Raw genomic sequence first — 26,120 nt, forward strand, 5'->3', positions numbered from 1 at the left:
GCTATTGCCTCCTCCCCATCTCGTCTTCTCTTGGCAGCACAGAGTTAATGAGGGGAAATGCAAAGCACAGGGAAGCTGAGCCTTTGAGGCGAAAGCCTCCCTCATAATGGCACACCAAAAGAAAGGGGGGCTTTGTTTGGTGCAGCACAAGCAGGTTCCTCTTTAATGACTTCATGTGCATGCCAATCAATTACCCCACACAAGCCCATCATGCGCTCACGTCGCTGGTGTGTGTGTGTGTGTGTGTGTGTGGGGGGTGGGGGGGGGAGGCCGCGCTGCACGTGATGTGTTCTCTCCTGCCCCCTGAGGCTCTGCTTGGTGGTACTGAGTACAAGGAAGCAAGAGATTCGGATGCTGACACCATCCATGTTCTTTTGAAATTATGTCAGATGTAGGTTCAAACAGCACAGATTATTTTAGGAGCTTGGTTGCTTGCTCAGGCCACTGAAGGTAGTTAGAATTATTAATGATGTCAACATGTCAAAGAGGTTTGTATATTTTTGACCCACAAATCACTTTCAGCAATAAATGTAGAAAACAAAACGATTACGATGCTCAAGTTCTCTTGAAATAACAACTTCAGGCGGTAAAGGCGTATCAAATAAGTGTAATTCAACACGGTTCTGGAGAAAGACCTATTTTAGGATGCGCTTTGTGTAACAATTTCTGTTCACAGGGTTAGGGTTAGTCAAAGAAGACTGTAGTAAAAAGTAAGGGGTCATGTCAATCCACAGAAAGACATTACTGTCCTAGAGAAGGGAACGCTAAATATAAACCAAGGGCTACTTTAAAGTGCTGATGAATTTTTCATGGTCAAGGAGTATAAAACTGCAGCATGACGTGGCTGTTATCTTCTTACAGTGAGTTAGAGAAATAGACAGATAAAAAGGTCCACCGGTACTTTACACACAAACAGCCCCGCCCCCCACAAATATATATATATATATATTTTAGACACACACACACACACACACACACACACACACACACACACACACACACACACACACACACAGTGACACAAACGAAGCCCTGTGGCTCAGAAATAGAGGGCGAGTCTGGGGGGTTATCGAATGTCAAAAGGGAGCAGTTGGCAGTCGTCTTGACTTGGGCCGTCTCCTTCTCTAGGTCTGCGCTGGCAGCTGGGTCTCCTCAGAGCTCGCATTCCAGCAGGACAGGCCCACCTCACCTGTGCACATGTGAGGGGGAACCGGTCTCTCCGAGGAGCCATGCCACCAGCCATTTTTGAAACAGTAACAAAGTGAGAGAGAATAGCCTGTTGTTTTGTGGTCCCATTCTGAGCAATAATTACCGCGCAGTGAGTAGCAGGCCCCCCATGATTCAGCAGGTTCCTCGCCTCATCAGAGCCAGCTCTTCGAGTACAGCTGCATGCATTATTGACTCTCCTTTTCCAAGTTATTACTAGGCTAGATATCGTTGCTGAACTCCACTCAATAGATGGAGGCACTACCCTGCCTCGACAAAGCCATAATATTAGGACAGCCCACTCCTCCAATGCCAGTAGCCAAAATCGTGGGAGACAAAAAAAACAGGATAAAATATATTCTAGTTTGATGAAGAGCACCGCAGCTACCTTATCAGCACAGCACAAGTCAAGAAACCGTTTCTAATTCAGACAAAGAATGAAGATAGATATTAAACTGTGAAATGAAGCGACAGCAGCTGCAACTTTTCCAAGTTCTCGTAGCATTCACATCCCAATACACGCCAATGGCCCGTAACGGATAATTCAGGATAGCCTCCCTTCTACCCTTTAGCGTTGCCAGCTATAGCAGCAGTGAGTGTGCAGTTTTCAAGGATGAAGAAAATGAATAATGTGCAAGAAAAAACAAGTGATTCAATTCATCGGCCGCTAGTTACTATAGACTAAAAAGATCATTGGCGGTCCAGTGAGGACGGCTGAGCTGATAAGTGACTACTTAAAATCGTTCTTACCTCCAGACAGCGCTGAACGGAATGTTGTAAAATAACAATCTCGTCAGAGTCTTCTCTCAAGAGTGGTCAGGGTACTTTTGGTAACACTGATGAAAAGTATCTTTAATGTCCTGTAATCCAAAAAGAACAAATTGTTTAGTTGGCTCTTTTATCTCAGCATACTGTCCAGGTCACTGGAAGTATACATATAGTACGGAGGAGGAGTTCACGCATTTTGTAGTCCGAGATAAATTATATTTTAAAATACTTAAAAGCAGTCCTATCTTCTTCGGTAGGATTCGAAGCAAACTCATCGGTCTCTTTGCCCGAGCAGCTAATCAGTGTGGCGACGCGCGTTCACGTAATGCGCATACATGCCTCCCATGGGCGGAGCCTGGGCGGAGAAATAATTCCAATAACAGGAAGTAACTATACCCGGCGGCAAGGGCTCCCATTTTCAACGATAAAGGTAAAGCATTGAGGTTTATTAACTATGTGCTGTTGCCTTTGCACGTAGCTTTTTCTGAACATTGTTATATTGTAGTGGTGTGCTAAAGATCGTATACGCATGACATGAATGCGTTGGTGGTCTCCACTGAAGTGATGTGATTGGTTTACAATTTGCAAACAGATGATCCAAGTGAAGTTGGGACGTCCCACTTTGTCCATGCACTACTGACGTAAAGTCACATAAAGTCACATGGACCTCTTTACGTATAATACTGCAATGGGTGACACTGTTCCCTCTTGTTGTGTTTTCCATTCGAATTAATGTATAAGGTACGTGATATTAAACGTAGGCCTATAATTTCGAATTAATTTTCTCGGTGACGGAGGGTGGGAGTGAATGTACTATGTGATACGATTCAATTAATACAGGCAGTGGCGCTTAGCTAGTATCGCTTTTGGTTTAGAATAAACTACTTCGATCAAACTTATTGTGAAAAAGTACATACTAACATAGTCTAAACGCGTTGCGACAACTTTGCCTTAAGCTACAAGCTTGCTATTCGACATATCTATTTTGCGATGTCACTGGCGTTTATTTATAGCTGACGTTTTATCTATTCGTCCCGCTAGGTAGGCCATTATCTCTTCATACAAATCTTACTGAAGGTAATTCTGTGTCATTTTCAGAAGCCAACACCTTGTTGTTGAGAATGGACCCCGTTGTGCTGAGCTACCAGGACAGCCTCCTGCGACGCTCGGATGTGACATTATTAGAAGGTCCTCATTGGCTCAATGACCAAGTCATTGGTTTTGCCTTTGAGTACTTTGCCGCGGATCGCTTTAAAAGCCTGGGTGAAACCATTGTATTTATTAGCCCAGAGGTCACACAGTTTATAAAGTGTGCTTCCTGTCCAGAGGAGCTGGCCGTTTTCCTGGAACCCCTGGATCTGGCGTCCCGCCGTCTGGTGTTCCTGGCTGTCAACGACAACTCCAACCAGACCGCTGGGGGCTCCCACTGGAGCTTGCTCGTCTACCATCATGGCGCCGCTCACTTTGCCCACTATGACTCTCAGAATGGGGGCAACTCCCTCCACGCGAGGCGCATCGCTGGAAAGCTGGAGCCTTTCTTTGGTACCGGGGGAAAGGTTCGATTTGTGGAGGAGCCATGCCCCTTGCAACAGAACAGCTATGATTGTGGAATGTACGTTATCTGTAACGCAGAGGTCCTGTGTGAGGGGGCTGAAGAGAATAGCTCCCCAGTTCGCCTCCCCGTGCAGAGCATTACCCCAGCTTTCATAACCCAGCGGAGACGGGACTTGTGCAGGTTGATCGACCGACTGGCTAAAGATTGACCCTTTTCGGGCTGTTCCCAATAGCAGAATCATTGAATGCATTCTTATCAAATGCAGAATGGATACCCTACCCCTATTATACACACACTCTCTCTACCTACACAACGTACAGTATCCAAACAATGCACCGGCATGCCTTTACAGCTTTTACTTTAAGGAGAATGAAAAAAGTATGTGGTTTCCAAGTGGAGAAGAAGCCTTTCTTGTCTTGATGTTATGCATTTAAAGGGAATGTGGAAATGTTTACATATATTATTGCTCAGGGTCATTTTAAATGAACTAGGTTGACATTACGAATTTTCAACAGGGTGGTACTTATGTTTGGCAGCTCAGATTTCCCTTTTTTAAGGATTTTTTACAAAAATAGTGTCTTATTTTAATCAGTTTCACATTTGGTATTCCGATGTCTGATATTTGATGATCGATTTTATCATCACATCATGTTATTTTCTTTGGTTTGTGCATGACATCGTTATAACATTGCATGAAGGCTCAACAAGCTGCAGGAAATCTTGTCAAAATATGGATCAGAGGTCCCTTTTTTTTTGATGTCCCAATACATTTTCATTATAAAGTCGGCGCAGTGTAGTGAAATACCTTCTTTGAGGTACATGTAAATGGAGAGTATTGAGTCAATGGTTCAATATAACCAAAAACTCCATTCGCCGGACTTGGAGACTATATGCATACATCTTGCTAAGTGTCTATCCATATAGCTTTCCAAATGTGTGTGTATCCATACAAAGACATTAGGTAAGATAACGCTTTATTCAGCGCTGGACTGGAGGTCGACTGCAGGGGTTTGGATTAGGAGCCTTCCCAAAGAAAATGGAGCTAAGCCCTTAACCTTTATCATTTTTCTGTTCTGTAGTGGATGTGTAGAAGGAAGGATTATATTTATGCACAAGAATGTTGTCCCATGATGGTAACCACTACCCTAATAAAACGGATACACCCAAAATCTTGGACTGGATTTTTTGTAACTATAAATAGAAAGGTAAACTACTCAAGTAGAAAAATGTTTGGCCTTCCATGTCCAAATAGTCAATTTAACTGTTTAAATAAGTTGATGAAAAGTGAGAGAAAGTTAGGAGCCAAAGATAATTTGCAGAGAATTTCCATCAAACCATTTTGCCCAGTTCTATTTAAGGTTGCAGGAGGAGGCTGAATGAAGCAAAGCTATTTTAAATTCAAAACTTCTGTCAGTGTGTGAGTGAGGTGATCCTGACATTCCCAAGACGTTAACACACTGCTTCACTCTGCAACATGGTTTAAGAGAGACTGGAACATAAAAAGAAAACACCCTTAAGGGTGTAAATAAAAAAAAATGGGACATGTAGGAATGTGAACATTTGTCTTTGGTTCCTCGAGACTATTATTATGACACAGTTGCTGGGTCTGTTTCTGTGGTGTCATCTTCAAAGCCTTAAAGACTATTAATTTGCCATCCTAGTTAAAAAAAACTGAACACAGCGCATGGTTATTTTTGAACACATTTATTGTGCCAGGATGCACACTTGAGCTAGGCCGTGTTTGTGTGTCTGTGCACGATATGTGTGCGCACATCTAACCTGTGTGTCTGAGAGCCTTAGCTGCTCTTAAATCTTCCCAGGCTGGACTGATTCCATTCTCCACACGGCTACCCTTGGCTCACGGTGCTCATCTACATCCCCTGGTCATATTTCACCTGTATCAATAAGACTGGTGAGTTTTATCTACTGGTGTCCTCGTAAAAAAAAAAACACAAAGCCGGGGCACTCGCCACTCTGGCAGCCTAGTTTATTAGCGATACTGAGCTCAGAGGGAAAGGATACACAGGGGCCATTTGCACAGGGGAGAGCAACAATTAAGATGGATGTAAAAAAAAAAACGCTACGCATGACACTTACCATAAACCTTGTCTTGGCTTGATTACTACTGATCAAAGTCCAAGTCATGGGGTGGGGGCTGCGCCGTGAGGAATAGTGTTGTGTGGCCTATTGGATCACGCCAAAAGACCCTTCTTCGATAATAATAAACATATAGATATATTAAAGAGGGGCAGGCCTTCTTGTTTGGATGAATAGATACTGTATGTTCTAATAATACTTGTTGTTTCCAGAGCAGGGAGGATATGCAACTATGCACAGCTCTAAGGATTCCAGACTATCATCAGACCTTTAACGTAAAACTTCTAATTTATAACTTGATATGTACGTTTTTAAACACAGGCATACGCACACACACTGGTTTTTACCAATCAGTGTTGTGTAATGGATACCAGCCAGAGCAGTCAAAGTTTCCTTCACAGTTTTTCCAGGTGTTTTATATTTACTCCTCACAGTGATCCTGCTTTACAGTCTAATGCATACATGCATGAGCACAAACACAAGCACTACCTCTATCCTGTTAGACCTACACGAACATCCCACTCCCTTTTCTCAAACCCCAACACACATGCACGCATGCATGCGTCTATCTCCAGCCTCCTAATTTCCGCCCAGAGCACTGGAACAGCACGACTCATCCTTCTTGGCACATCTGATAAAAAATACAACAAAACCCCCCCCCCCCCCCCCCCCCCCCCAAAAAATATTCTTAACTTTTACTCCTGCTGCTCGCATGCAAATGAGTCCGATTAAAAATCTGTTAGTATACGTGAAAACAACATGGAACAAAAAGCCACGAGAAGAAGAAGATTGTGTTTCCCCTTCTCCTCCTCATTGATCCTAACTGGTATGAGAAGCCATGGTTTGGACAGTTACTAAAGGGCAGGCTGTACCATCAGGTTATATGGGTCAAAGCCAACATTGAAGCCCTTTCTGGATAAGTACTCTGTCTCAAATCGTTGACACCTCCAGACATGCAAAACCTTTCCTGGAGAGTGGAGGAACTAGCGACGTACACGTAGGATGTTACCCACATATTATTCCTACTAAACGCACAACCATTCTCATGATTTAATCCATACCAAGCTTCTGACACGTGTAGAAAAAGTGTAGAAAAAGGGGGTGTCTGAACAGGTCCCAGGAGGCTTATGAAGAACAGATGGCAACAGAGATAAGTGACTAGCGCTAGAAAAATGAAAAGGAGAAGTAGTGGAAAAAAAACAACACAGGAACACACTACCCAAATAGGTGCTTAAACATATTATCAAGTGGTCGAAAACCCACAAACTTTTGCTTTCCCTCATGTTTTGCATGTGCGCATGTGTTTAGATCTTATCAGACTCATTGCAATCGTTCACAAGTAAATTTAGCATTCAAATAAATCCAGGGAAAGCAACCCTGCATTCAGGTCAAGGATAACGGATCCCCTGCATTGTCCTATCTGGGAGGCAATAGCAAACCTGGAAGACGAATATGGCAAATCAACGAATACCGAATAAGTATCAGATACCTCAAATGACAATATACTAAATAGACTGTTGCTAAAGTTTATAAATCTTTCTTTTGGTTGAAAGAATCAAATTTTGAGTGAACAAACTTTTTGAGTGAACAAAAAACGTGCAGGCAAGACCGCTTGAATTTAACAAAGTGCCTTCCTCTGTGGCCACTCCTTTAATGTAGGAACAGTCGATCCAGCGCTCATTGTGATTTTAGAATGCAACATTTGACAGATAACAGTCATCTTTCAAGGAGCTTTTTTCATTAACTAGCCCAATGCCCATTAGGCGGCAGTAAAGTAGGCTACCTTGAGCTAATGTAGTGGATCCCACAAAAACTCATAAGAATTTCTCTGGTACAAAAATGAGTAACTTGAACTTGACCCTTGAATTCAGCACAGACATATTTTTCCAAAAGTTTTGATTTATTTTACTAGAAACAACACTCAGTCAGTTTAATAAGTTAGACTAATTGCACTGTGTATCCATGAAGCCTTTTGAAATAGCAAAACAGCTGTAGTCTGTAACCAGGTGACTTCTTTCCAATTCCATTCAATACCTACAACATTCTTGAACATTGATTAGAAACAAAGTAATAACTAACTTATAATTAACCCTGATGTGCATTAATACATATTGTCCATATAGCATCCACTCTAAAAAGGTACTTGCACACTAACCGCACAAACGCCAAAAACATCATGCCAGAGGGCCATTTTGGTTGGCTGTTGGCGAACAACTCAAACAGAGTTGGCCAACATTCTAGGGTTTGTTGTTATTTGTTGTTTGCGGGGGCACTGAGCAAGCACCATGACTAGTTCTGTTGTGAGAAAGATAATATACATCTAATAAATAAGCCTCATCGAAATTGGCACAACATTGACTCAAAACACAAAAAAAAGTTAAGAAGAAAGAAAATACATTGTTTTGAATTTCTGTATTCTTTGCAAACAAAATATGAAATTGAAATGGACGAGGACAGTTTCCTAGATTAGTCTTCTGTGCAACCTTTGAAATACCAAGTGACACAAATTACAGTGATACTACATTAGCATGATAAAAATAGACATCTCATAATAAAATATATTTATCTGTTGACAAGCATCGCCACGTCATTCACATCAAGAAACACAAACGCCAGTGGTGTTGATTGTGTCACAGTTCAATGAAATGTCACCAATCATTGTCAAGTATCTGTGGCCTAACCACAACCTTTCATAATTACCTTTGACCTTTCATAATAGCCTTTGTTAGGACCAAACAGTACCTAGAATCAAGCAAAAAAAATTATAGATAAATGTAGTCTCATAAACTAACAACATGAACATACATTTGAAAACAATGGACATCCCCTCCAAAAGTGCATTGATGTTGGTGTCTTCAACCGTTACATAATTTAAAAACTAACACAAACTTGCATCTACAATGAATGTTACAAAGAACATCACTTCTGGACAAAATAAGCTAACAAAGACTATACACGGTTATTCCTCCATCACTGCCCCCTAGCGTCTCCCAATTCAGCCTTAATGTAACAATCTTGAAAAATGGGCCAAAGAGAATGTTGAAATGAATGTCCCTTTAAACTCTTCCCACCCTGCAATGCATCTGCAGTGTCCATCAGTCACAAGTATCCAGCATTGACTCATGGATGAATCAAAGCTAGTGACATCCTCCTTTTGCATTGTGAAATTACATTAATTCACATCTCATACAGGTGTCCAGTTTCCTGTGTTTCCATTTTCAAAAAAATAAGACCAACAGAAATGAGAAGACCGGATTTATAACAAATTACTGTACACATACAGTATTCCAAAAAAAAAAAAAAATAGGCAGTTTGCATAGTGAGGAAATAATGATGGGAGAGTAGGATCCATTGTCCAGTGTAGAATTAGAGGATATATCTACCAATGCCTTTTCCAGGGTTAGTAATGTTATTGGGCTACATTTACTTTGCACTGTGCTGAGCAGTAGTAAATTGTTCTTGGTCCCGTTAGGATAGACATCCCCCTGACAGCGGGCAAGTGTCCCAGGCTGAAGCAGCAGTTACCTTGAAAAACCAACAACTCCGTTAAGGCTTGATAAGGTTATGTTATTTTTCAGCTCAGTTTTCTCATCTCTGAAAATGCTGTACAAAGCACACAGTTTCATAAAAGACGAATTGATGCTAAAATTGCATCAGCCGGGATGCAGGATCTACTCTATTGAGAAGGGCTGTTGCTAATAGGGCTTTGACTCCGAACTTCGTTATTCGAATATAATTCGAATATCAAAAAATAAATCAAAATTTGAACGAATATTAGGCAGCCCTTAATATTCGAACCTGTTATGGGCAGGCCAAGAGGGAGAGACGTCGGAGAACCCGACGCAGTCTATTCGTAATATTGTAATGACCACGGAAGAGGCAGTGAATGAAGTATTGATTAGACAGCGATTTATTAGAAACCTAATAAACCGTTGGAACACGCAAGACCGGTAACCATAGCAACGCCGGTAAACAATCCCTCGCGAAGCCCAATCCAGGTCTTACTGAAGGCATTTAATGGTCAAAATATTATTAATAAATATTCGAATATTAATAAACAAACAAACTTCGAATAGGATTTTTGGGCAAAAGTCAAAGCCCTAGTTGCTAATGACTATGACCAAAATAGGAATGAAAAGGCAAGGAGAGGTGGGTCCGTACTGGCCACTAAACGAGGGAGGAGAACAGCATGCTTGCGAGACCGATGCGTGAGATAGAAGAAGCAGTAGCTTCTCAATATTCTCGGGGTAGGGCATTCAATTCCCTGCTAAAAAAAGTTCCAGGTTTGATCCCCAATCCCCAATGCCTACCTGTAGGCACAAGTGACCATGTGAGTGTTTGCTTCAAAAAAGCGTACTGTAAGGGAGGACAAGTATGTTTCATTTGCGCGGTTCAGGCAAATTGAAATATAGTACGACAAGGACCAAAAGATTCCTAATTTTGGCCCATTTTGCAATCACAACCATATAATTATTATAAACAGTGATACTTTATATTTGCGGGACTTGCTTATATAGAAAGCCAGCAACAATGACGACTATCAATAATGTCAGTGAATGCAGAGAACAGCCTTTCCTCAAAAATGCAAGGTCACACATTTTGGGCATTCGACGACACGTGTGTCATGCGAACACGTGGATGCAGAAAATATGAATCCGGCTTTACAACCAGCATAAGCAAGCAGCAAGCAGTCTAAGTCCTAGTGGCTCACTAGTAACCTTGTATCCGTATTTACTGTAGTTTTAGATCCAAAGACCAGACATCTGGTGTCGAATAATAACAATAATAAAAGCTGGTGAATACTAATAACGTTTCTGATGGTCTGTGTGAGTGTGGATTCTTTCTCACCACTCTCGGAGCGGTATCGTGGGGTTGCTGAGGAAGGACAACTGCTGTTCCAGACTACACACACGGAACGCCAGGTAGCAGGAAGACAGGATGAGCAGGATGATGCTGATGGAGGAGAGATACAATGCGTCAAAGAAATTCACAAAGAAACTTACATTCATCCCATTCAATTAAGACAAATAAAAAAAAAATGGGAGGTAGGTAGGTAGGTAATGCACACACACACACAATGTATAAAACCAAGGGGTGGGGGATCATTATTATTTCTACTGTTTCAAGTTTGATGGGTGACAAGGAGAAAGCGTAATTTCTGCTTGTGAACACCAGGTGGCAACATTTGACACTCGTTTGTAGGGATGAAATCTGACTCATTGCTTTAAAAGGTCCAATGGCTTGAAAATATCCCTTTATGAGGTTTCTAACATTAATACGAGTTCACCTGGCCGTCCCCTAGTTCCCCTAGACGCTCCGATTTCTAAATCGGAGCGTCTGAACCGTTGTGCCTCGGCAGCGGGGGCGGGGCCAGCGGGAGCTCATCGTCTGGAGGCGCACACAGCTTTTGGCCGTGATAATATATATATTATATGATATATGTATAAAATGATATGATTTAGATATCGAGCTCCAGGACGCCCACCGGAGCACCCGGGGTGTTCTAGAATATTTACAGAACACGGCCAAAAGCTGTGTGCGCCTCGCCATTGCGATTCATCCAATGTAAACAGAGCGCATGGTACCGTGGCCACAAGCTGCACAGGGCCACACCCCCACCCTCCTCCTTGACCCACCTCTAATAACGGCACGTTTGTGGAAAGCTCAATGTGGGACTGGCTCGTAGTGGCTGTAATTCTGCACCAAGGATGAATTTCTTGAAAGTCTTCAAGTACTGTATTAGGGACCCGCTAACAGCTATATAAAAGCATTCATAAAGTAGCATGCCATGGGATCTTTAAGAGAGAACTGTAGCAGTCAACTACAATCTGCTGCGATAAGGTCTCAAAGAGCATTCAAAATATTAACTTGGCTTCAGCTTTTTTCTATTTCGGTAAAGCTATTCAATGTTTATCATTCTCCCTGCAGCAGTAGAGGGTCGGCTGTTAGAGAAAGCTCCCTTTGGCATCACCTTGTAGAGTATCACGATATCAGAACCAAGACAAGACACTCCCATCAGAAGAATTGAGTACTGTTGGAACGGTCAGACTAGAAAAAAACCTAGGGAAATTACAATTATAATGACCTTGCGTTCATAACACCATTATGAAATACATTTCAATTGAGTTGATGTTTAAATCGGCATGTGAGGACACTGAGAATAGTAAGCCATCTATTGATTACTTGAGAGAGATCCATACACGTTTCCATGGTGCCATTTTAAGATGAAGTGATCCGAGGTCAAAGCCCTTGGAAAAGGGCTTGCCCAGAACAAAAGGACCACATGGATTCATTCAGTTTCCTCATAAACAAAACAGCAGGCCAAATAGGGGTGACTGAACTAGGAAGCTTGAGGATGCTTCAGGTTTTAAAAAATGCCCTCTCAATGACATCAGTTTCCTGCTTCTCCTATAGACTCAGAGGGGAAAAATGACTCAATAAGCAGGGGATGATGTAGTGGGTAGGGTTTGTACTCCCATTACTCCAGCATTACTGATACACCTCCCACCTTAGCTTATCTGTAGGTGTACTCCTACAGTAGTATCCCCTATAGTAAATATACATGACTAATAGGCTTTGTTATCTGTCAATCCGCTGCATCTATGAGGCAATCCGAGTGTGTGTTTTGTGTGTCTGCTCACAGCAGGGTGAAGAACTTGAGCAGCTGGTATTCCATCTGGCCCAACTCGCCCGTTGGCTCAGATAGAAGACCTCTCTCCGTCTGCAGGGCTCCTTCTGAGAGACACACACACACACACACACACACACACACACACACACACACACACACACTTAAAAAAAGTAGGGTAGCTCTAGAAACTACGCACACGTAAAAAAAATAATAATGTGGCGTTAAAATGAGGATGGAATAGCTGTGTGAGCAGAGTGCTCTGTTTGAATTGCATGAGGCAGTGGCTGTTTAACTCCGCCCCCCCATCCGCACTGTTCAGTCACCACTCAGAGATTAAAGTGTTGTTGTGCTGTTGCATAAGAGAGACACTGGCGGCAATGAAAGCAACCACACTGTTCGGATGAGTGTGGGAGGACGGAAATTTGGGCACACACACCATCCTGGTACTCTAGAACACACACACACACCAATCAAAAAACCTAAAATTGGCGCATGCAGACAGATTAAGTACAGTTATGCTCTTGACATCTTTTTTGTGCTAGGTCAGACCTATCAATAGAACAAAGCCAAAAACAAATGACGTCACTTATAAATCGGTGACGTTGATGAGTGACGGATCCAGTGTTAAATGGCCACAAATTAATTGCTCCGTAGATGCTTGCCAGTGACAATGGGAAAATGATGGCTCTTATTCAGGGTCTAAATATAAATATTATGAACACAATGGTGCAGTACATTATGTTACATCCTATCTTTTCACAGACGCCATCACGCAAAGCATTCGTGCCATTAGTAGACAAGCCTGCGGTAAATGGCGGATCAGCAGGTAACATAATTTACTTTTGAAGAGCAATTGAGAGGGTAAGGGGTCATTTGACATGCAAAAAGCTCCTATGCAGGTAGCGACCAGTTGCAAAAGGACGAACAAGTGATAAAGGCTGAGGAAAAGCTGGGCAGGGACTAGCTCCGACAGGCGGTTGGCGTTTCCTTTTAAAAGGCACCTGGTGGTTGCTCACCGTCCAGCGGCACAGCCTTCTGGAAGGCTGGGTCCCCAGTGCTCAGGCTGCTGGTGGAGTTCCCCAGGAGGTCCGGCAGGGTGGAGGTCACGGACACCACCGAGGGCTTCCGGCGCCACTTCAAAACTGCCGGGAACTCATCCACTGCCGGGAACTCATCCTGCCGCCACGACATCATCGGGGGTTTAGTTAGCTATTATGATGACGGACAGATTGATTGATCACACCGATTTTATGTTTGGCCAACTGTGTGAAATTACGTTCATTATTGTTGTTTTTCCCAGCTGAGAATTCAGATTTTATGAGCAAAACATCCAGACGGCAGTCTTCCAGAGCAGCTTACCAGAGACAGAACAGGTTCCTCCATGTATTGCTTCAGGCTCAGACTCTTTCCATTCACCTGGGGGAAAAGGACACGGTGCCCACTTGTTACTTGCGATGTACGTACATCTCACTATCAAACAATAACGTATACATCAGTGTGTATGTGTGTGCTATCCCACCTGCAGATGGGTGCATATCCGCCGTAGCACGTCGTAGACGCTGTCTCTGGACAGCAGCGAGACAAACACGTACTGAGAGAACGAAGCAGAGAGCAGCCGTATAAACACCGAGCCCGACAGCTTGGATTGTCAAGTGTTTGTCGTCTAACTTAACCGATGCTATAAATTGTTATCACTAGCCCACATTCAGAAGTCCACTGCTAAACCCAAACTAGTGGAAAATGCATTTGCACTTTGTAATCACGACAGACTTCCTACACAAAATATTGCTGAAGCCATGCTTAGATTGTCGGAAATAGATTATTATCATTATGTGAAAACATTATTACAGGAAGATTTGGTTGAAACAGTTGAATTGGTTGATCAGTCAAGCCACAATGGCCTGTCGGATATTTGAGCTCTATGACAATTTTCACTGATGAAATAGCTCAAGGAAAGACATATGATATATTGTTTTTCTGCCAATCCTTACCCACTCTAGTTACGTACGTGAACAATTGCTGGTTAAAATGGAACAAACACTTTTCATAGAGGTTTCATCATAGTACAAACACAGCTGTTACACATAAACAACACTTTATGAGTCTTCTTCCTTAATGTACCAGGTGCAGGGCTGATAGGAAGTGAAATTATCTGTGCCTGAAATTATTAAATACATTCGATGACACCAGAGAATTGCCTTACTTGACAACAATAAAAGGAGCGGAACTCGCACACCATGTAGCCGATGCAACAATACGTTTTTTATTGCATAAAAGTGTAAAGTGCTACCCAAAGTGCGTGCAAGACGTTTTCAGTCCCATTCAGACCATCCTCAGTGCAAACATACAAAAGGTAAAAGACTTCCTTATATAGACTATGCCTAGTTGGTGGCAGACATGTCGATCAAAAGGTCAGGTAGGTTGACGTGTTCACTAGACATTTTAAAAGGCACCGCTCGCCTGTTTTCACTTTTCTTGACAACATACATGGCCGAGCTCAAGCCTGAATTCAGGCACCGAGCATGAACCCTATCAGGCCTGACCAGGGGAAGGGTTAGTAGACTTGTGTTTAAGGTCTACTTCCCGTGACCTGGTACATAAGAGAGCAGACGACACTTAACCCATAGTTATGAGCGACAACTGTCTTTGTCCTATGATGATGACTCCTCTGTGAAAAGGGTCCATTACAATGATGGATTCTTGGGAGTATTAATACAATCCACCTCCGGGCCACAGTTCTAGCGGTTGGCTACCTTCTGGCTGGTGTCTGTGGTGATGGCCAGACCGTTGGGAACCAGACCAGCTGTCCTGTGCTTCTTCACCAGTCTCACAGAGACCACAGGGATGGCTACCTGGAAGGGAACCGAGAGAAACAGAGGGAGTCGGTATGCATACCGGAAAACTGTTGTTGCGTTACGGGTAATGCCGGGATTTTTTTTTAAACCTTTGCAATCACTTCCTTTTTTTTTATTTATTTTATGTCCCACTGTTCAAGTTCTGAGCTCTTCCATGACACTGAAGTCACAATCACAAAGACTACAGACAGGAGAGATACATTTAGCATGCTCATGAGTTGCTTTTAAAATGCTGTACAGGGAAAATTAAGTGTGTGTGTGATCTCCCAATATAATTTTTTTTAATGATACACGGACTATTATTATTCATGGAATAATAAAGACATAATTACAACTGAACCTTCACATTAACCTAAAGTGAACGCTAAAAATACTTTCCTTTTGTTTTACAGAACTACGTACAATATTGGTCTGTATATGGTAACTGTAGATGCCCTGGAACCGTTTCCGTGTGGATAGTATATGGACGGTCATACTATGTTTTGATGGAAAGCTTTGCAGAGACTGGGTCTACAGCTTGGGATGCTGTTGTAGGCAAACTGGTAAGTCTCAAGCTGAAATGTAATACTGCCTAGTATCTATATATAATATTAAAAAACAAACTTTTCAACTTTGCAAAAATTAGCTTAAGGCACTACAGTATATATAAGTAGCTTAAACTAGTACTATACTATTTAAGTTGCTTTAGTTACTACAGGACATGAGCATCAGCCCTAAGGCCAATCCTGTAGTCTGAAGAGCTTACATTTTGAAACCTTTCGCCACAATGTACAGCAAGCCCACCCGAGCAGGTGTTGGAGCCCCTGGACACTGCACGTGCCAGACACACGTCACACACACAGCTAGGTAATTTATTTATTTTAGCCTAGCAGAACAGCTAGTTACCTAGACAGTTAGTTATCTAACCCTTGAGAACACTTACATTTTCTTTTTATTATTTTATGCCAGAGCCCCTTTTGTCTTTCATTTTTTGGAATTTCCGTCGTAAATGATCTGGTGCCTAGCAACCCAATAAGGGAACCAGCTAACAAAGAGAAGCTGGAGGAGCCAGGTTGCATTACAGGATGCCCAGACACCAGAGAAAGAGGAGCAGATCCTGGAAGACAGAGAGACAGGTGTCTTGTTTCTGCCAGAATGCCTGGAATGCTGAGCTGAACAAGACGCTTATTGTCAGGCTTGCTGGGATTTGATGGGGAATTGGAAGCAGGGCAGAGCATCAAAGGCAGAACATGTATTCCCTAGCTCACGTGCAGGGATTATTTTTAGCCCTTCAGGCTTTCCCTGGCTGTCATTACGATCTGGGTCTCACCTGCCACTGTCAAACGTCTGCCAGTAGGTTGGTGTTGGTGTGTCGGTGTTTGTGGTGTGTCAGCGTGTGGACCCTAAGTGGGCTACTGTGGTCGTGTCAGTCAAACATTATGCGCCGTCGTGCCTCACCTTGATGTCCTTGCCGAAGAGGTTGGCATAGAAACACAGCCAGTTCCTGGATATGTACAGTCTGCCTTGCAGCAGGATGTCTCTGAGGAGAGCACAGGAGTACACTGAGAGAGTGAGAATGAGAGAGAGTGTGAGTGGGAGAGAGATTGTAGTAAGGAACAGGTAGACACAATAAAAACACAAACTGTGGTAAAATGCAACATTTTTAACATAGTTACAAAACATAGGGTGAGGTTTTAAGCAGAAAGACCAAGCGTTGCAACATGTTCAACAATAAATTATTAGTAAGGAGGAGATTATTAGTTAGTTGGAGATCGGACAAGGTTCTCGATTTCCCTTGATTAGAAACAGGAGATATGCAAGTTGGTTAACAGCAACGTTCCCGTGATGTCGATCAATTAATGATACACCCAAGCACCAAACAAATGGTCTGATCTGCAAGCATTAATCTATCGACTGTACATGAGGTCCATCTAGCATGCGCAACCATTGAATGCTTTCAAACAGTTTGTTCATATGAGTTGGTTAAAATACATACAGACCTCATATTATGTAAGAGGGGAGAGGAGAGATGAGGGACAGAGAGAGCGAGCGACAGAGCGAGAGCCAAAGCGAGAGAGAGACAGCGAGAGAGAAGGAAGAGACTGAGTGCACGAGCAGGCTGCTGGTACCTTTCATGAGGATCTCGTCCTTGGGCACGCACTGGAACAGCTTGTGGTACTGGGAGTTGTACTTGCTGACAGTCTGTGCAGAGGGACAGGGCAGAGTCATGAGCAGCTCCTTGGCTGTGCCGCCGGCCTGCACCGCACCAGCCCCAACAACACCACCACCACCACCACCAGTATCTCCGCCAGCGCCGGAACCTCTGCTGCTCCCGCCGGCCACAGCCGCTACCCTGTCCCGCAGCGGCCGCGAGCTCTGCACCAGGCTCAGCACGTTGGCCCCGTACACGTGGGCACACTCGCGCACATCGAAGGCCTGGAGCACCCCGCTGCAAGACACACACTGCACCCCCCCGCCCGCCGCCACCACCCCCCCCAGGCCACGGTGAGAAGGGGGATGGGGGGGGGACTAGCCTACATGCGCACGTGAACCTGCAGGACACAGCTAGGTGGGCACTAATGCATAAGCTACCGTTAGCACGGGGGACAAGTCTTTGTCGTCTATGAGGGAGACTATGCACAACAAGCACAGACACCACACTAGGAAAACTCAGCTAACATCCCTCACCTGCTCCCCCATCCCTCACCTGCACAGCCCCCTCAGAATGCCCTCTTACTCTTTATCTCTCACAAGAAGATGTGTATAAGTCTTTCTTTGCATGACGTGTTTCACATATAACTCAAACTCCCCTCTTTCATAAGTTAGCAAGGCGCTTCTACACAACCAGGCCGTTTAATGAAAAACAAATGGTCTCGCCTCCTCACTTTGATTAGCTCCGGCGCTTACTTCTCACTTCCATGTCTAGCCTTTGGTGAATAGCTGTCGTGTTGTATCCACGTATGCATCGGTTCTCAGGCCAACAGCAGTGGCGCTGCAGTACCGGTAGTGTGTTACCGCTACCCACACAGCCTCCTCAGCAAGCTGAGGGACAACCATCCATGGGACAGCCGTCCCTCCTGGTCATAAATTGCCAATAATTGTATTTATAGAAATTTCGGCTACAAATATCCTTTGCTCATTTTCAAGTTAAAATAGCCTCACCTGTGCCCTGCGAAAAGGCAAAAAAAAAAAAGTACATCCCCGTCGGATGTAATGGTCGCTTTATGTAGTTATTGACTATGTATGATTCCCTATTCAACAGCCCCCATTCCCTTCCATTCCTTATAGTCACTCAAAAGCTGCACAGAACCACATGTTTAACTTAAAGGAGTACACACTTTTCATCACTCACTAATACATTGAAACGGGTATACATACCAATTAAATTTTTGAAAAACATTTGAATAATTGACAATCAGAGATTGAAATTGAAATTGTTTCATTTATTTACAAATGCTTGATGTAGGTTCTGAACTTAAAACGCTAACTTGAGGAGGGAACTTTCAAAGAACAGCCGTCTAAATAGAGAAGGTTTAAGATTCATAGTCCTCCTTTAGTGTAAATTACATGAACAATAAGTTCCGACAGGTGTAATGCTTGGATCCTGCCTTGACCTATAACATGGAGCAACAATTTTAGCCCAATGTGAAATTGGTCAAAACTCAATGATTTTGAGAGTCAATTCATTTGAACCCAAGCATTTGCCGTTTCAAAAAGTGTTCACATGAACCGCAGTTACTAAACAAGGGCAAAGCACAGAAAGCGACTATATTTTGCAATTCTGTTGCGACACCACACTGACACAGTGCTATCTCTGAGTGTGTTCTGCAACCAGCTCGAGTTCTCAGTATTCCATTCATGACTACGATTTTAGTATGACATGTGATGTTGCTTTTCATTTCGTCAAATCATGGTTGCAGACATCCTGGCAGAGGAAACACTGCATGAATGTAAGCCAGTGCACTTACCGAGCCCCGGTAGCATTTCTTCACATCTTCATAGGATAGGTCTTCAATCAGTTGAAACCTACAACCAAATGACAGTTATACCATTAAACAGTTATGCTATTGTTATTTGCTATCAATTGTGTTTCAATTAAATTGTTTTGCTAATGAATGTATGTACCTTCCATGATAGGATTGGTTTGAAGATTGCAATGGCAACATGTGTGGATATTGAATGACGTCACCCAACAATGTTTTTCACTTAAGCTCAGAGTCTTAATCCTCTGATGTTCTCCAGCCGGCCAGTTGTTTAAGACTAAAAGAGTAATGCATTGAGCGGGTTAACGCAATGCGTGGCCACAGAGGCCATCAACACAAGCTCCACTCCAAAATTATAACTAGTGATGGCGTGTGTATGTGTGCATATGAATGTGTGAGTGAGTGAGTGAGTGAGTGAGTGAGTGAGTGAGTGAGTGAGTGAGTGAGTGAGTGAGTGAGTGAGTGAGTGAGTGAGTGAGTGAGTGAGTGAGTGAGTCGGTGAGTGAGTGAGTATGCTGCTGACTATGTACATTTGTGCACAGCGTGTTTTGGCGCCATACTCCCAGTATGTGGAGTCGGGGTTATAAGGAGTATACATAGACAGGTTAAATGTAGCTGACGAAATATAAAAACCCACGAACGCATTAGACCTTCACACCATTTTAGACTCCTAACCACCTCGTCTGCTTCAGGGGCACCAACAAGCGCTGCTTTTTTTTTTCTCTCTCTTACTCAAATAAATACTCACACTCATATCATTTGATACAAACATAATGCTGAGAAACCCCGTCTTCATTGTTCTGATATATATACATGTGCCTTGTGCCTGTCGTTTCGACGGACAGAAAAGTGTGTACTTCACAGATGTACCCACGATCAAAGTCAATGTGATTGTATTGCCGGCGTATAAATGATCGTTCTTATCCTGGAGGGTTGGGTGTTAGTGTCCAGTAATATGGGTTTTTGCAACAGTCAAATGCAACACAAACAAAGCAGTGTTTGTGTACTCCCTGCGAGATGTTTCTCTTCACACAAGGTGCCATTATGCTAAACCTGCCAATGCTCTGTTAAGTGGTTGGCTTTTAAGTGTTGGTACTGAGCCAAGTCAGGGTGAAGGGGACATTGTTGACGTCAGAGGCATCGCCTCACCGGTGCCTCTGTTGCGTGGGATACAGGGAAGCAGGGAGTGGGTAGGGGGGGTAGAGGGAGATAGAGAAACAGACAGAGAGAGTGTTGTGCCATATCCTCGCCACTAATCTTTGGTCTCTCAGGGAGGGGCACGGGGGTGGTCTCCTGACAGTTGGAGGAGTGTCCCTGGGGAAGCTAGGGCCCAATGTGCAACGGTGCACTGCTGGTGGCGAGCTGGCAATGGGTTGGTGGAAGGCCAACAACTTGTCCCAGAGAGCAGGAACACTGAGATTGGAGAACTGGCTCATGTCTCTGATTCAGACAACTGTGGAGAGGTGTGTGTGTGTGTGTGTGTGTGTGTGTGTGTGTGTGTGTGTGTGTGTGTGTGTGTGTGTGTGTGTGTGTGTGTGTGTGTGTGTGTGTGTGTGTGTGTGTGTGTGTGTGTGTGTGTGTGTGTGTGTGTGTGTGCACGTGCGTTTGTATGTGAAGGAAGATCAGAAGCTAAACTTCACAAAAATGTATAAAGTATAAATAGACACAATGTATTAGATGTATAATGTATGGTGTCCAAGAAATGTGTTACAATGACAAAACCAAAGAAGAGTGGAACGATACAAAGAGATGGAGAGAAAGTAACACAATCAAAAGCAGACTTTTGATGTCCACGGGGTAAATGGGGACCTGCTGTGAAGGCCACTCAGCGTTGCGGGAGAGGGACCTGGCCCGTTGTTTACTGCCACAGCTGTGGAGAGGGGCGCGCGGCCAGGTGCTGCGACCCCCTGATGAAAGGCCCGGCTGTTAGACAAACACGTCGGCCCATTGTTCTGCTCGGTTCACAATGGCCAGGATAGCAGTGCTGGCTGCGGCCAAGCATTGTGCGTCAGCTCCATGTTGCTTTTAGTCTGCGCCCCGACCCGCAACATGGGCTGCTTTCCCCCAAAAGGGCCCGTTGTTCAGACACCCCTACTACAGATATTCTACATGAGGTTACAACACACAAAGCACTGCGGCTGCTTCTTTAATCTATATGCAATTTACCATGTAACAATATAACTGTGATGGAAGATAAAGCACAAAACCCTTATGGTTCACCCTGCCACGACATGTACACACAACCAGCAAACTCTGCATCTGAAGCCACTGATGTAAAGTATTTGTCTGTAATGAAAGTATTTGTTTAGCGGTATAATATGGTGCATAATATGTATATTTATTAAATGTATAAACTCTGCCCATGCAAGGATAAAACCCAAACTTCCAGTCTAGTCGTGATCCACAATCTAAGAAGATCATCGATCTATTCTCAGACAAGTCTGTGCCCCTTCCACTTGAACAACTAGAACAAATTCAACAGCCGCCAAAACACATTCTAAAGAATGTTTTTTTTGTGACTTGAGATGCTAGCACACGCTGTGGTCCTGGACCCGGCGCAGCCCACCAGGAGAACATGCTACCTCCGCCGCCTTGTCTGCCACGGCGGGGACAACAATGGGCCGGCTTGTCTCCGTGTTCTTCCTGCCTGCTGCACGGCGCCTATTAATAGGCTCCGCGGTGGGCCGGCACTCCCAGGTGAGAGAGAACGCAGCGCTTATTGAATACACAGGCTGCTCTGTTGAGCCGACTCTCCCGTATGCACCTCCCCCACACCCCAAGAGTGTGTGCACGCTCACTGTAAACAACATCTAGACTGTCCCGCTTCGTCTCTCAATTCATTCTGTTGTTCAGTCCACAAGAGTCAGAGGTTGACAAAGCAAACATGGCTTTAGTGAGAGTGAGTAGGAAGCTGTGGTTAGAGAATAAACGTATCTTCTGACAACGCCTAAAATTAAGCGGCATCTCACAGAACAGACTTGGCAGAAATGGAATATGATATTCTTACCTAGAAAATGCATTTCCTACAGAAAATTTGGTGAGTGCTGTAGTGCAAAGTGAGGTTGGAAATATGTTTTAGTAAAGCCACATCGTTTAAGACGTAAAGAAATGTGAAGTGGCTTAAATCAGCTGAAGGGATTTTAACAGATTCTAAATGGGAGTAAACAATGTAAATATGCAGACCATTCAAAAAAATCATAATGGTTTGAAACAAATAAAGTGAAGAGTTAAACAAATAGCTAATGTGATCAAGTTTGAATACATTTGAGATAAAATATAGAAAAGCTGAGCTGGTGTGTGTGTGCGTGTGGTAACTTGGAAAGGTATGTTATTGACCTCATTTCTTGACTAGTTCATCAAAATAAACTCACAAAATGATGAGGCTTATACCGTTGCACTCCTTTGAGACTTAGCTTTCATATGGCATATCGTTTGAGTAGATAGCATGGGGTACCAACTACATACTAAAAGCCCAATCAACCAACCCGCCCAAAACTAACTTACTACAATATGGGGTACACAAGGAACCCAGTGTTTCCCCCAGTAGTGTATAGCTAAGGCCTTAACAACAATAGGGCCCCGCCTTGACTACCAATGTATAAAAAAAAAAAAAAAAAAGTATGCATTAACATAGTACAAAACTCTCGTAACCCCCGCTCCAGGACCACCTTAACTAAGACATTTTCTCGGGGAAACACTGGAACCTCTCATCTATCTCTCCGCCCGAAACAGCCCAATCTGGCAACACTGAGCATGATGTAAAAAAGATAGTTTAAGCATTGTTGTTAGCATGGGTCTTCTACCGCATATGTAGCAAGCTAGCCACTAGCCATATAAATGGGGGTCCCCACAGATTTTTTTTTAATTAAAAGCCTTAATTTCGTAACCATCCAAATGATACGTACCACGCTCCGTTATATTGTTAATCGATGGCAGTTGCTCCTGTAGAAGCCACACGTTAATCGGGGCAACATCTAGTTTTTTTAACGTTTACTGCACCCACGAAAATGAATGACTAACTGCTACCAGAGCCCGTCTACGGAGACTATTTCTATTAGACACTCTGCTGCTACTGAACTCGATCGCTTACTACAGCAACCATGATTTAAAGCAATGGAAAGTGAGAGTTGTGGTTAGAGCTGTTGAGGAAATGAGCCATAAAGGTTGAAACATATGTTGATATTGAATAAATTATAAAAAGTACAAAGTACCAAAACACTAGCAGTGCTTTTTAGTATTATGGGCAGTATAAAAGCTAAGGAATAAATAATGTTCAATGACTACATAACTGGAATCCGAGACTGAATTCACATGTATTAAAAACGAGTAACGTTACTACTTGGTGACCGCAGACAGCAAAGGGACGTACCATGTCAATGATAACGCTATACACAATATGAAACACTAACATACACACACAAATAAGCTAACACACACACATATAATATATGACACAACTTCTATTAACAATATAAACAATATAATCATGACATAAAGATGTAAGAAAGGCACAAAACTATTGGGTTGTAACCATTGCGAAAAGGTCCGCAATGGTTCATGGGATGAGGAGTTCCTCACTCGTTCACAAAAAGAATGTACATGGTCTTGTAACTTTTCTTTTCCTTCCATTATACAAATTCTTTTTTGGGGTTGAATCAAAGATTTGCTGGGCACGACCACCTTGGCGAACGATTGGGTTGGTTCCAGGCTTAAAACTCATGTGTGTGTGTGTGTGTGTGTGTGTGTGTGTGTGTGTGTGTGTGTGTGTGTGTGTGTGTGTGTGTGTGTACATTGTTTGACATCAAAACAGAGGAACTAGTTCACGCACAGGATGCAAGGGGTGTGTGTGGTTGAGGCAGTAGCAATGAGGCTGACATTTAAAAGTATCTGGTTTACCCGTCTGATGTTCTGCACACATGAAAATACTTTTTTATTTGTTGTACCAATTGGTTGACTGTCGACTGTGAAACCCACTACAGCTTTAATGGTTCTGATAGATCTGACCACCAAGGTACCACTAAACAGGGGAGCTTGAACGGACATTCAAAATGTGTAGATGAACCTGAAGGGCAGCTCCAGTTAATAATCTTTTCTTCAGGGAGCGTTTACCACAATGAAATACCATCACATATAAAACATCTCATTCAGACGTTATGTGGCTCAATGCAGTTCAAAATGTACATTTGAATATGTCGTTGGTAGGAACAATGTATATGTTATGCAGTAATTCGCTCAAAATGCATAGACCCAAAAGGATCGTCCAAATCCTAATTCTCTCCTTATCTTCCTTGATTGTTCCCAAACTAAATGTAACTATATGGTCACGAATCAATGAATAATATTATATAATTGTCCATCATGTTGGCCTTTCTAACAAAGACAATGGCAAGTAAAAAGCTGTGTAGTACATGATGGCATTAGAGGTTACGAAGTAAAAATAAAGTCATGACTTCAACACAATTTGAGATGATGATCGCGGTTAGATCATCTGATTACAACATCAAGTTGGTGAAGGAAAACAACACTTGAAGGCCTGATCGAGCCCTCAGGCTTTTAAGTGTGAGCGTATGCATGTGTGTTTGGGACTTGCCTGAAGTTCCCATGCGTGTCTTCCTCCTTTGCAGGGTCAGGATCATGGGTTGCGAGCGTGCCTGTCTCCTCTGCCTGCTCCTGCTCCGTCATGCTTCTGGACACACACACACACACACACACACACACACACACACACACACACACACACACACACACACACACACACACACACACACACACACACACACACACACACACACACACACACACACACTTAGCCTTCTACTATTCTCTTTAATTGGTTTGAGGTAGCACAGCTGAAGCACAGACACTCCCCGCCCAGCAATAAGCTCTTCCAGTTTGTAGACTTGTCACTTGATTGGGAAGCTGGGAGGGGACTCGAGGAGTTAGATAAAAGAGATAGAGATAGATTGCTCCTTGTATGCTCTACAATTATTTTATTATGACTTTTACAGCATCTGTGTTCTTCAGAGGAAGATTCTGCTGCTTTTTTTCAAATTTGAACACTATAAAAAATATTAATACACTATCAGAATTCAGAAAGGCCACAAAAATATATGCCCCTATGAGTCATTCCCACAAAAAGTAAAAATCCTGTTATTTATTGTAAACAGATAGCGTGCGTCCAGACCTGGCATGAAAACAATCGCTGTATTTGTGTTCTATTCTTAAAACCAAAAAGTCACAAAGTCCCGGGGCTTGTCTGAAAATTGTTGTCTGAAAAAAACAAGAAATTGGGAAAGTGGTGAGTTGACGCTAGTGTTCACAATCGAGAATTGAAGCTCTGCAATTTTTGTGTGGACAAAGCCGTAGGATGCAGTCCAGTTGTGGAGCACCGTGGATGACTTACAATGGCGGCGTGTCCGAGATGAATTAAATGTTGACTGAGGTGGAGCTGAGCGGTTAGACGGATCAAATAGTTGTGAGAAAAAGATTGTGTGAGCTTAGCTGTAGAGGAGTATAGCTCACAATCTGCTCACATTATGCCACTGCAATGGTTATCCACACACTTTGGGATCCGATGTGTGGTTAGGGGCATGCAACTGTATTGCATGCCCCTAACCAGCTTCGGACACGGTTGTGGCTCATTGTGGTTCAGCCTGCGGCCACCTGTCTGAGTCTGCCCTGTGCGGAAATAATATTTAAATAATACAGTGTCCTTATGAATGACGTCTTTATGGAATATCATTTCATCCAAAGGTCATATCTTCTCAAAGCAAACAGGAAAATATTAGGGGGAGAGGCATTAAGTGAGTGTACGCTAAGCCTTTCCCGCCAGCGACTCACCTTCAGCTATAATCCCATTCATTTGCATAAAGTGTGAATCAGCGTTTATGTGCTTCGAGTGCTTGTGAATTGCTTTAAGCGTTACTTTTAACTATTCCCACCTCATAGTCACAACCGCTTCCATTTGATTTATGCAGGGCTGGTGTCCCATTTGCCAACTAGATTAACCCAGAAATCCAACCAACATTAGATTGATATCTTGAAAG

General features: G+C 43.2%; 3 protein-coding genes and 1 long non-coding RNA gene across 14 annotated transcripts in view; 2 read left to right on the plus strand and 2 right to left on the minus strand.

The window, feature by feature from the left end:
- Positions 1–2,306, minus strand: part of myo9aa (myosin IXAa) — an 81,817-nt gene extending 79,511 nt beyond the window's left edge. For 5 of the 6 annotated variants that reach the window (XM_060071746.1, XM_060071747.1, XM_060071748.1 and 2 more), the window contains exon 1: positions 1,957–2,295. The gene's annotated coding sequence lies outside the window, so the exon portion shown is untranslated. Of the gene's footprint in view, positions 1–1,956 lie in introns of all 6 variants that reach the window. The other variant, XM_060071742.1, reaches the window with a different exon arrangement.
- The window catches only part of LOC132471550 (uncharacterized), a 251,268-nt gene extending 241,308 nt beyond the window's left edge, over positions 1–9,960 (plus strand). The window contains exon 2 of the long non-coding RNA XR_009528862.1: positions 9,625–9,960. This is a non-coding gene — a long non-coding RNA (uncharacterized LOC132471550). The remainder of the gene's footprint in view (positions 1–9,624) is intronic.
- On the plus strand, positions 2,342–4,698 carry senp8 (SUMO peptidase family member, NEDD8 specific). Of its 2 annotated transcripts, none has more exons than XM_060071752.1 (2): positions 2,342–2,404; positions 3,073–4,698. In XM_060071752.1, exon 2 carries the CDS (start codon positions 3,096–3,098, stop codon positions 3,735–3,737), a length of 642 nt encoding a protein of 213 aa, XP_059927735.1. In that variant the 5' UTR covers positions 2,342–2,404; positions 3,073–3,095; the 3' UTR covers positions 3,738–4,698. The 2 variants fall into 2 exon arrangements, with proteins under 2 accessions (XP_059927735.1, XP_059927734.1); XM_060071751.1 differs by lacking the exon at positions 2,342–2,404 and adding an exon at positions 2,504–2,715.
- The window catches only part of gramd2aa (GRAM domain containing 2Aa), a 28,534-nt gene continuing 9,921 nt past the window's right edge, over positions 7,508–26,120 (minus strand). Inside the window, exons 3-14 of one of the 5 annotated variants that reach the window (XM_060070662.1) lie at positions 24,661–24,760; positions 21,452–21,456; positions 19,060–19,117; positions 17,221–17,293; positions 16,550–16,653; positions 15,011–15,109; positions 13,777–13,848; positions 13,617–13,673; positions 13,274–13,433; positions 12,268–12,361; positions 10,475–10,579; positions 7,508–9,151 (exon numbers count right to left, since the gene is read on the minus strand). In XM_060070662.1, coding sequence (XP_059926645.1) covers positions 9,148–9,151; positions 10,475–10,579; positions 12,268–12,361; positions 13,274–13,433; positions 13,617–13,673; positions 13,777–13,848; positions 15,011–15,109; positions 16,550–16,653; positions 17,221–17,293; positions 19,060–19,117; positions 21,452–21,456; positions 24,661–24,760 — 931 coding nt within the window. In that variant the 3' untranslated portion in view covers positions 7,508–9,147. Of the gene's footprint in view, positions 9,152–10,474; positions 10,580–12,267; positions 12,362–13,258; positions 13,467–13,616; positions 13,674–13,776; positions 13,849–15,010; positions 15,110–16,549; positions 16,654–17,220; positions 17,555–19,059; positions 21,282–21,451; positions 21,457–24,660; positions 24,761–26,120 lie in introns of those variants that run through there. The other 4 variants (XM_060070660.1, XM_060070658.1, XM_060070661.1 and 1 more) reach the window with 4 other exon arrangements.

The sequence above is a fragment of the Gadus macrocephalus genome, chromosome 14 (genome assembly GCF_031168955.1).
Source record: "Gadus macrocephalus chromosome 14, ASM3116895v1".
NCBI classification, from domain to species: Eukaryota; Metazoa; Chordata; class Actinopteri; order Gadiformes; family Gadidae; genus Gadus; species Gadus macrocephalus.